The sequence below is a fragment of the Tachypleus tridentatus genome, chromosome 13 (genome assembly GCF_004210375.1).
Source record: "Tachypleus tridentatus isolate NWPU-2018 chromosome 13, ASM421037v1, whole genome shotgun sequence".
Lineage (NCBI taxonomy): Eukaryota > Metazoa > Arthropoda > Merostomata > Xiphosura > Limulidae > Tachypleus > Tachypleus tridentatus.
The window spans coordinates 78,205,025-78,217,549 of NC_134837.1; the positions used below are offsets into that span (position 1 = coordinate 78,205,025).

The 12,525-nt window shown below is 29.5% G+C and overlaps 1 protein-coding gene across 1 annotated transcript; it reads left to right on the plus strand.

Annotated features, from left to right (window-relative positions):
- Positions 1-1,906: 1,906 nt before the first annotated feature.
- On the plus strand, positions 1,907-11,462 carry Svip (small VCP interacting protein). The gene is made up of 4 exons (XM_076477949.1): positions 1,907-1,925; positions 2,313-2,348; positions 5,194-5,355; positions 9,175-11,462. The coding sequence occupies exons 3-4, from the start codon at positions 5,212-5,214 to the stop codon at positions 9,235-9,237; spliced, it is 207 nt and encodes a 68-aa protein (XP_076334064.1). The 5' UTR covers positions 1,907-1,925; positions 2,313-2,348; positions 5,194-5,211; the 3' UTR covers positions 9,238-11,462.
- The last annotated feature ends 1,063 nt before the right edge of the window (positions 11,463-12,525 follow it).

The window sequence follows — 12,525 nt, forward strand, 5'->3', positions numbered from 1 at the left end:
GGAAATCGAAGTACTTAGTAAACACGTAATTGTTACTGTTTCCTTAATATTGTTTTAGTACGAGGTACACTTTAAGATGCATGAAACTGCAAACAGTAAGTGTATCAGAAGGGACGGCAAGAAGCCATTACTAAACTTTCTTCTGAAATAAAGTTGTGAGAGAGAGACAATGCAAGCATTAGTGGATTTTAATTCTCAGAAGTATAGGTTGCTATCTGTTAACTCGTGGAAGCTCATGGACATAGAAACCAATATGCAGAACCGACCCCATTCCTTTTCTACTGGAACTTGGCACTGTTTACATAACCAGATGGCAGTGGAAGGAATAGTTCTGGGTTTGAGAGTAAGCTGCGTTGGTTGTTGTCATAGTAATGGAAATTGGAAATGGCACTGTTAGAAGGTACCTGTCAAGTTAATACCCAATAAGGTCTGGGGATTGAGAGGCCCACAAATATTAGGGATGAATGTACTATTGGTGAACATGACACAAGTACAAGTAAAGCACATAAAAATGTCATCTGCCCAAGATAGTCTGCTAATTACTCTATTTATAGGTATATTTTAGCAAAGATTAATGGCTTAATCAGGAAGTTTTGACTCTTTTGTAATTTACGTACCTCTCTGACTGATCAGATTGACTTTACATTTTCAATTCCAATTATTTATATTGAAGATTGGTTTCTTAATCACTTTGGCTAACTTGTACTTAAACTAGCTAGTGGTATTTTTCATTTTATAGTACTTAAATATCAAAGTATGTAAGAGCTGTAACATGAACGAAGATGGTTATAGTGTGATAATGACAAGATCCCTACCTTACAGTTCTCAATCATTGCCTTATCTAAATATCATAGTGTCCTCGACACTTTTAGGGACTCTGACTTTCATTCATCTGTAATCAATTTTTGGTTTGGAAGAGCAACTACTTGCTAGTGGCAGACTATCATCATTTGTGCACAGTCACCGGTTCCTCTATGGTCTATATGTACCCCAGAAGTATACAGGTTTTTGCTTAGACAATCTCGTCAATTTCCCATAGTTCATCTAATTCATTCACTAATTAGTGTGCATCATCTCACCGATAGAAGCTATCTCACTGGAGGTGTCAGTATCTTTTCCATATTCTTGGATGGATTCAATCTAATAAATGATTGGATTATTCTTGCTGGCACATGTCTGGGAGACTTATACAAAAAAAAACTCTACTTGGTCTCAGACTCGATAAATGCTACAAGATTGCAATGAACTCCTATTGTCTGTACTTCCCTCATACTAGATTTTATTACTGGGAAAATAGCATAAACAAATGTTTTGGGTCTTCAGATATCAGTGGCTGTTATTACTGAGTTGTCAGTTGTAACGAGATGGAAGTCGTGGATATTTGCAGTATTGGCATGATAGCCACTTGGATATGTTCAGCCTAAGTTAAGAAGTAAATGAAAGGAAATACAAAAGATAGTCATTATTTCAATAAAGGGAAAATCTAACAACGACTAATGAAGTTATTTTGGTAATATAAAATGAAGTTTGCTGCACTGTATCTTGCGTATTAACGTGTTTACTATGTTTTTATTTATTTTATTTCACTTATGAAACATATTTGGCGATGCAAAGCGCTCAGTTTGCTGTTTTGACAATGTGAAAATAACCTAAACCTCTTGTTTTAAACATGCCTTGTGGTCATTGTGACAAAAAGCTATACACTAAATAGGTAAAGTGAAGAAAAGTGTCATTGGCCTTATATATATATATATATATATATAGCCGCACAATAGCAGATATAATGAGTAAATAAATTAATACGTAGATGAAAGTGTAAATTGAACTGTACCTCTCTTGAGCTTAGACTTAAATATAAATAATTTTCCGATTATTAATTTTATTTATTATTTTTCTTGTTTATTATAGAAATAATAGATAACAGGGTAGGCGTTATGTAATAAACATAAAAAGCGGTTTTGAGTAAAAATAAAATAATAGTAAACTAAACGATGATAAATTATTAAAAGTTAAAACATTTTTAAACTGAATGAATTTGAAAACCTAAATAACATATCTATGTAAATCATTTGTATGTAATATTAGACCCGCGTTCATTGTTAATATTTATAACAATAATGATAGAATTAATTAGGAGGATTTAATTATTCGTAGAGTAAATTATTTGTTTTATTCAACAATATAAATTATAATAAAGTAAAATCTACGATTATTCTTGACTTTCACGTAAACATCTTATTATAAAGGATTACGTGTTATTCCTTATTTTTATTTTCAAAATGGGATTGTCGCTTTGCTTGCAATGTTTCAAGGGCTCATCATCAGACGAATATTCAAATCCTGATCCTGTAAGTTGTTATTTTTATTTATTTACTTCAAAATTAAGTTTCTGCATTTGTGTAAGATTTCAATTATATATATATCAACAAAAATGGCCATTTGGAATATTTTTGTTTGAGTCAGATCCATAGTTTTTGTACGTCAAAATTCATATTATTGCATGTTAAATAAGGAAAATTTAATATCTAATAGCAACTTTATAAGGTGAACACAGTGATTTTACTGGAATATTATAGTTCATCTTTGATTTATGCATGGGTTCTATAAATGTGTGGAAACTGATACTCATTTCCAGAGATGGGAAATAACATGTTTTTGCTTCAAAATTTAATTATATTCCAAGTAATACTTAACATGGTTGAAGTAGAAGAGACAGAAATTCACAACCAAAATTAGTATGTAAGTACAAGTTTCAAGATAAATCATCATTTTTCTTCTTTTTTTTAACACTTTTGTTTCATACATTTTATAATCTGTCGAAATGCAGCATGATTCATATGACCAGTTTGTTTTGCAAAACATTTTTAACAGAAGTTTGTACAAATATTTGACTTTGATACTGAAAGTTATAGGTGATTGTCATAGAAGGATTTGAGATTATTTATAAAATATAGTTTTATGTTGCATATCTTGTAGTAATAATGCACCAGATATTTAATGTTGCATAGTTTTATACTGTTGTAAACAATTTTATTACACTTAAATGATTTATACCTATACAAGAAATTGGATAAGCTTATCACTAACATAGCATTCTCCAGAAGGCTCAGTAAGTTGTATATGCAGAGGTTATGTTTCAGCCAGTGTAAAAACTTTCAGTTTTGTTGCTTCAGCATAAAACAAGAAGCCATTTTTTAACATATGTGATTTCCATGTATCATTTAATGTTATGATATATGGAAAATGATGACCTAATAACAAATTATCCACTAGCTTGGGGATTTAATTTTGTGTGAAATATTGTAAAAAAAAAAATTGAGTCAGAAAATTGTTCTGTTTCCAGATGACTTTTTCTCTTCAGTGTTTATTAACCATATCTTGTCTCCTGCTGGTACAGTGGTAAGTCTACGGATTTACAATGCTAAAATCAGGGGTCCAATTCCCCTTGGTGGACACAGCAGACAGCTCAATGTTGCTTTGCTATAAGAAAACACATGCCATATCTTTGATAAAAGCTTGTCATCAGTTTGAACTAGTTAGTTAACACTCCTTTGAGGACTCCTTTTGAGTTTTCATTATTTGTATTTGTGATTTGAAAGAAAGTTGAGGTGGTTATTAAGTTTTTTATTTTTGTTCAAATCATTTGTGTTGAAGGATTGATGAAAATGTGATATTATACATTGTATCACCTAGATTTAAATATAAGAAAGCACAATTAGATGATATCACAAATACTATGACATATATACAGTTATAGAACTGCACAACTAATGGGATTTGTTAACTTCTTAGTTGTTGGCTTATTAACTGCTTACTTTCAACTAAGTGATTATTTTTACAAGATGGCTAAAAAACAACTTGCAGTGCTACAAATTAGGTTTTATACCCACAGTGGACAGAACACAGCTTGTTGTGTACCTTTGTGCTTAGCAACAAAAGTATATTATGGCAATATTTTAATTACCTGGATAGTTAGATTTATTAAAAATAGTAATAACAAGATGCCTTATTTTTTTATTATTTGCTTATTTTCATGAATCATAATACTAATCAGTTAACATGGCAAACTGTAATTAATTGTAAATAAAAAAAATAATAATGACAAATCATAATAGTAATGTTTAAAACAATTAAAAAGTTGGAATAATAAAAAATGGTAACAGTTAGAAACATTATTTCTGATTATTTTCATGACATTATATGTGATTTAATTAAAATTTTAATTAATTGATTATTTTATGTCCCACTAATCAATTCTTCTTACAGCTATAAGGAGTAAGTTCTTAAAGAAGTTTGACATTATTTAATTTAACATTAAGGTAATTCAATCTATTAATAATATGCCATATTACAGCTGGAGTATCAGTACAGTATGAAATGTAAATGTAATAAAAAGTACCTCTTTCCACTGTAACTGTAATAACATACTACAGTTTAAGGTGGTGTTGAGATACAATTATAAATATGGACTGATTTAACTGACAAGTGATTTTCAGCTGAAATCATAGTGATAAACTAATTGAATTTCAGTTGTATACAAAAATGTAAAACTTTAATCCTTGAAAACACCAAAGAATCTAGTAAATACATTTTTATCACAGATTTATACCATAACTGTGTAATTTAACAAATTCAAAGGCAGAAATTCCAAATATTTTGATCCTTCTAGGGGAGGATCCTGTGTTTATTATTTTGTTTTCTTAAACTTTATTTCTAATTTATAGAAAACTTCTTCCATCCCAAGAAATTAACTCTTCTAATTAGAAAATGCCCAGTAATTTGTGTTTTCTACCACAAAGCCAGTCTTTTCTCCACTTTTGTCAGTTCCATTAACATCCAACCTACTAACTTATTTTATTTATTTAAAAGATTTTAAAATAAGACAATGCATGATTGTAAACAAATTTCATATGCATGTAATTGTTAAATAAGTTCTCTATTTTTTAAGATGCCTCATTTTTCTTGGTTTCACTAAATCTACATGATGTTTTTGTAAACATTTTATTAGAAATATAGAAATTTCTTTTAAAAGTATTTGTAGCTTATATGTTGCAATATCAGGGCAAACACATGTCTGTGGAACTATTATCATAACCTGGTATGCTTTTAAAATGGTTATGCAATTAATATAAATATGTTCTAAATATATATACTGGAAAACACGTATCTTTTGTAACATGAATCTTGTTTAAGGCGGTAAGGAGACAGCAAATGGCTACTGCAGCAGAACAGAGAAAAAAAGAAGCAGAAACTCGTGGAATTAAAGACCTTGAGAAAGTTAAACGACAACAGCAAAGACAGGAAGTAATAGACTCGGCTATGGAACAAAAAGGTAGAGAGGAAGGAAAATTACAAGTAAGTTTTTATTTAAATATATTTTATGCTTGTAATTTTAAGTTTTCTTTGCAAAGTTTCTCTTCATAATTATAACATTATTAACAAAATGTATACATGATTATTTGTTCAAGCCCTTTCAGATTTTTTAGTATCATAATTACAACTCCTTTCCAGCCCAAACATATACATAAATTTCTCTTATGGTTTGTCATAATATTATAAATACTACTGGTTTTCAGATATACATTTCTTGTGGTTTCTCTCATAAACACTACTGCTTTTGAGAGGCTGGTATATTTCCTGATATGTCACATTTTTCTTACTGTTACAGTGAACTCTCTTAATGATGCTGGAGATTGATTTATTTTATTTTATATTTAACAAAGAAAATTATGAGTGGATGAGGGACAAGAAGTTCCTCATTCACTGCTCAGTGAAATTCAGAAATGTACCCTTTTATATGGAAGAAACACTCAGTCTTGGTTTGTAAACGTATATACTTGTACAAAGAAATACATGTATGTGCATTCTTTGGAAAACCATCACCCAAAAATAACCCCTTCTTTGTCCACTGGATGGTAGTACTATATTTAATATGTTGTAGTTTACACTGGTATTGTTTCATATTTTAGGCTTTGTTAAGGATAAATAGGGAACATATATATGTAAAAACAGCTCATTTGGGTTGAGATTTTTTTTTTTTTTACGTAGAGTAGCGAACAACGTTTCGACCTTCTTCAGTCATCTTTGGGAACCTGACAATGATCGAAGAAGGTCGAAACATTGTTTGCTCCTCTTCATAAAAAAACAATTTTCTTAACCTAAACGAGCCATTTTTACATATATATTTTTCTCTTCAAGTGGGTTTTCTCGACATCACTGATTATTATTTCAAATAGGGAACTTAGTACATGCACCATATAAACATACATACATTTAAGTATATAAAAAAAAAAATGTTTAAAATTGTATGGATAGTTACCAGATATGAAAATAAATAATGTTAAAGTATATCTCAAGAAATGCTAAGAAAGTAAAAAAATTTTCTTTTGAGCAGTTAGTAAATTTATGAGACAAATGTTATTTTATACAGCATATTGTGTTTATAATATAATTATGTATAAATGCATTTTGTCTTTAAAATAGATTGTATCATGGTTAAAAATGTTGGTATTTTTTACCTCTGTTGCAGTGGCAAGTGGGTTAAGGTCATGTTCCAGTTTTACAAAACTGTTGACAGTTTCTGTGTTTTACATCAGCCAGATTTGACTACACATTAACATCAGCCAGATTTGACTTCATATATGTGTACATACTTGTTTGAAATTGTCAGTTCAGTTGTTGTTATTGGTTAATTGTATGAAAATTATTAGTAATTTATATTTAATATTAAACAGTTACAGAGCTAATAAATGATATCATACAGTTACATTTTGAAAAATATTTATTACAAGGAAATTAATGTATTTTTAATAAAATGGGGTACACACATAATTATATATAAGTGAAATTTGTTTGCTATAATACTGCCTTTTAAATCTTTGTTGACATGAAGCTCATGCTTTCTGTAGTGTAATCTAGAAATAGATGTGTCTTAAGTTTATATTAACTTTTAATGTATGCAAAGTATCTAGTATAGCAAAATTGTGGCAAGGAAATTGTTCTTGAGGATTCACATTACTGGTTTGTCATAATATTGAATTTAGCGCTGCCACCTTTTTCTGTTCTGGATATAATGTGCTTTATATATGAAATGTAAAATGAATTACAAAAATAAATAAAACCAATGTAAACATTCAAGTTGTGAAATATGGTGTAAAATGGCATATTTATAATTGTATACTTTATTAATAATTGTAATGTAGTGAGTTTAATCCAAGTAAAACAACCAATAGTACCTTAATATCTTGTAACCACATGCTTCTAATGAACTGTATTGTAGCATATGTGTATGTTGTGTACTAACAGTAATAATACCCATTTCAAAAATTGTACACCATAAAATTATAGAATTTATTATAGACTACTTGAAAATTGTTCTTATTCAATTTGTTTATTGAAGGATGTAAGATAACTTACTATAAATTGAAACATCAGATAAATTAACACAAACAACTTTGAGTTCAACATAAATCTTGCAAACATTTCAGCTCAGCTTTAATGTTGTATAAAGTAATTAAAGTTTAAATCCATACTGAGGAACAATAACAAATTTAAATGAAATGAGTTTCAATGTTTCATATATCCTATAATGTACAATGTTTGTGTGAGACACACATTCACTGTTTATTTTATATTGGAAGTTTCAATTCCTTGAATGACACACCATCAGAATGGGGATCAATTTACATTAATCTTTAAATATGTTGAAGCTTGGCAACCTTTGGATTAACAAACTTTCCAGGATTCATTTTTTGACATAATTTATAGTTCTATGCATTAGCTTAACAGATTCCCAATTTATTTTACAAGCCAATTTGCTTAGGTGTATAAAAAAATAGCATTATATGTTTGACCACATTTAACCTCCATTTTGTGTTCCATAAGCCTGGTATCTAATTTTTCTACCTATTTCACCAACATACTTTTCTTGCACACCTTGTGAATAAAAATTTTTTTATTGGTATTGGGATATTTATAAACAACTTTGAAATTATTTTTTAAGCATTTCTACACCCACAATATTAGAAGTGTATTTAATGATAAAAATTTTATTTTTACATGTGGAAGGTGCTGCATGGTGGTTATTTTTTCTAAAGAAAATCTTCCTTGCCTTTTCTTGAGGACTTTTGATAAATCGTATAGCATTCTGTAGTCATTTAAAAGTTGTATATATATATTTAATTCCATCATCAAGGGCTCTGTGATGATGAATTTTATAAGCTTTTAAAAACATTGAAGTTATACCTGTTGTACTAACCATATTTTAATGGTGGCACAGGAAATAATTAGAACACAGCTTCCAGAGTTCATTATTAATCCAAATGCTGCCAAACTTTGATGCAACTGCAAATCAGTGCAACTTGAACCCCATTCTGAGATCATAGGACATTCAAGGAATTGGAACATTTTATAAAATAAGCAGTGTGTTTCTTCAACAAATAAATGTTGAAAATAGTATCCATATAAATTTGATATTGTTCCATTAGCATTATTTCAACTTTACTGGAAGGTTTATCTTCTAAAATATCAGTTTCTCTTTTTCCAAGGAGTAAATCATAATATACTAAATATTTTACATTGATATGAATAATTACATTTTTCTTGTACATTATAAATAAGACTTGGGCTCATAATAAACTGTTGTCAAAATGTTGCACCTATCTAGTCCTGAGTATTTAAACATGTATTAAAATAGAAGAAAGAAATTTGTGATGAGTTCACTTGGTCCGAGACCTGTTCTGAAGAAAGTTTTGTTCTTGAAAAAAAAAACCTTTGTCAAGCATGCTGTAGAGAGACAAAACAGAAACCTACATGAGTGGTCATGTTGTAAGAAGGAACAATTTCTGTTAATTGTTTAGCTTACTAGTCCTTGAACCACAGCTTATAAAGAAATTGTATGCTTGTAATGAACCTCTATACACCATGTGTCAAACTGATAGTTGTAAATATATTTTTCTATTATATCTTCACATTGCAGTCAGAAAAGATGGAATGTTATGTTGTAGTTGTTAAAGTGCAGTTGCAAAAGGAAGACAGCATGTGTGTGTGTGGAAGCGGGCTGATTTATTTATTGTTTGTAGATGTATTTCAACTCAGATTAAAGTGAAATTAGTTTGTTGCATTATTGTTAAAGAAATGCTAGTGTTTGTATGAGTTTTTGGTTATCTTCTGTAGGACACTATTGAAAAGATAAAAGGATACTACAGGGTGTTCGGAAAGTCACTGTGCAGTTTGTAACAGCATTCATTCAGTCTATTTCAAGCCAGCAACTGATAGTGGTGTTTAGAAACAAAATAGGAAGGATCCAGGCCTGTATTGATGCCAACAGGGATCACATTCAACATTGTTTATAATTGTCATTCATATTTACCTCCTGTATTCTATATTGAAACATGTCTGTTAATAAATACATAAGTGCACAGTGACTTTCCGAACACCCTGTATTATTAAAGCAGTGTACTCTTTTCATTAAATGCTTTCTCTGTATCTGCACAAAATTTGTAATTACTTTGTGTCATTGCTTTTTTCTAGTAAAACCAATTAAATAAATAATAACAGATGTTAAATATTTAATTTCTCTATTATTAATAATAGTTTTAGATAATTAGTAATTTTACCATAAATATTATCTGTTTGTTTGTAAACGATACAGAATAAAAATTTTGTTATTGTTCCGAGTGCTTTCATCTAAGGTAACAAACATTGTGCAAGTGGTCTGTTTAGCAATACATAATACAAAAACAGCTGATGTTAGTTTGACATTACATTAAAAAAAAAATAATTAGTAATGGAGCTATGTGAAATTAATATGTATGATGGTAATTTAAGGTCTAATGCTGGATAAATGGTACTGTCAGATCTCTTCCCACCAATTGTTAGAGGATGGTACATTTAATTTCTGCATTTGGGTATCATCGTGTATTCAGAGAATTAGTTTTTGCTTTTGAAATATAACCTGAAAAAGATATAATGTATTAATAAAATTAAAGGATGTTTAATAATTTGTTTATAAATGTTTTTTGCAGATTTATTCATTAAATAACTTTAAACTTAAATCAGTGCTGTTTTACCATTTAAATCAAGTGCTAAGGAAAAAAAAAACAATAGGCACAATGCAAACTTATTTTTAAATCCTGATTTGATAGAAATTATACTGATGGTTTTTCCTCATTTGTTTAGACAAGGACATGCATTATATTTTTCATGTTCATTATTTAGCTGTACTAAGTCTATTTTTTCAAGCCTTGAAGTATCATATGTTAGATGGTTTTAGGTAGGCATGCTATCTGTAAATAAATGATTTATATTATTTAAAATACAAACTTAACTTGTAAATGAAACATGCTGTATATTTAAAATACTTATCAGGAATATTTTTTTTATGTAGTCATTAAGGTGAGTTGTATTTCCTGTGTGCTACAACAATTTTTTTAAGCTGGATTTTATATTAATTCACATATTACATTTGTTTTTTGTTGTGACTTTTTTCTAGGCATAATTGAGATAGGTCTTCAAGGTCTCTGGACCTGAACTTGCCCTCAGACTTTTGTGTTCATATACTACCCCCAATCCAAAAGGGTGCCACATTTTGAACCACGTTCACATCCTCCCCTCCTTATTAGCTAGCAGGACCATATGCAACATATCAATATCCAGAGTTTGTTTTTTTATGAGCATAATTGTTACAAGAGATACTTAGTCAACACCCTTGGCATCTGTGAATCATAAGAAGGCTTTTAAATACTAAAGCAAACATGGGTATGTCAGTATAATATACCATTACAACCCTACAATAAATGTGTATTTTCAAATACTAAAAAATTGGGAAGTTATGTATTTTTACACACTTTCAACTTCACTGCAACTTGGCCTTAATGCCTTACCTATTAATTATTCACTTTAAGATGAAATACTTTTAATTGATCAAAACAGTGGTCCCCATTCCCTTTAAGAATTTTTTGTCAAGCTGTATGACAATAACTATGACTTTGCCCAATAATTTTTTTGGGTGAACTTGTTTTTTCTCTCGCAATAAAGGTCTACCAGTTGTTTTACTGGAGTCATAGTGTCGAGGAATACTTTGCCATCTCTTGTCGACAGACTTCTGAAAGAACATAATTTATTTGAAAAGAAATTATATAATTATGTTTATAGATATAGCAAACTTTCTTTTATTAAAATATTTACCTGCTGCAGTATTCTTACTTTTTATGTATCACTGTGTCTAGTAAAATTGGAAGAACCTAAGATAACTAGGTTCTAATAACATTTATCATTCATAAAGTATTAAAAACCTACTGAAAGCTCCAACAAATTTGTCTTGTTCCTCCTCACAAAAATATCATTGCAACATTATAAACTCATAAATATTGGGATTAGATACATGGTTGTACATTATGATGTAATTTTGTTTTAGATGGAAAACAGTTCTTTCATAATAATAAAAATGTTATTCTGATATTGATTTATGAAGTTTTGTTTTTTAATTCTGGTTAATACATCCAAATTACTTTTTTGGGCTTAAGAAATGCATTTCTTAAATTTTGAAAAAAAACAACTTTTGCCATTTGACAACTTTGTTACAAAAATGCTTTTGACAATGTTTATGAAAGTTACTAATCAAATTCATACAAAATGAGCAGTCTTCATTAATACACAGTGTGTGCACTTGTGGTTTACACACTGTTTGACACACTATTAGTGACCAAGTTCTACCAGTAGCTTCAGTGATGTTTCCAACTACTTGAAGGGAAAGTTGTAGAATACAAGGTTCCTTAGTTTATACACATTCCAATTACGCACAGTAATATACACTAACATATGGACATTGTTATTACAACATAGATAAGGCCATAACCTGAAAATAGCATATAAACATACTGTTGAAAGACTTTGTTATTGAAAGTCTTAAAGTTATGTTAAGCAATATAGCCCATGGAAACTAACACATACTACCTACTTTGAAACACAAAAATAACATTAAACAAGATTAGGTTAACCATTTTTGACTATGTGAAGTATTACACAATATAAACAAGGTATATCTACATATTTCAGTACCCTACCCAACATATCTTCACTTACAGAGGATTCTTTTAAAGCAGTTCAATCCCTTTCTCAGATGCTATATTCATAAATACTAAACTTTTCCTATGAATTTTTATTAATAGACAAATAGTCTTTCTGGATTTAAGAGAAGGATTTTAATTCACTTTTTTTTTTTTTTTTTTAATTTTCACTTACAAGTCACAGATCCATACCATAAATAGATTTTTACCCAAGATGCTTTCTAAAATGCATTTGGAGATCTGGTTTGTGCTCCCTGAAACACTGTTTTAGGATCCACTTAACCCACTATAAACTAGATTGAGCTTAGGATCAATATAACAACTTTCACAATCTAACAGCAAACTTAATGATTTTGTAGGAATAACTCAGTTATTGTTTCAACTCTGCCAGCTAACAAGCCTGAAAGCAGAGATGACCTTGGAAGTGGTATCCCAACATTAGAATAACTAAACACAA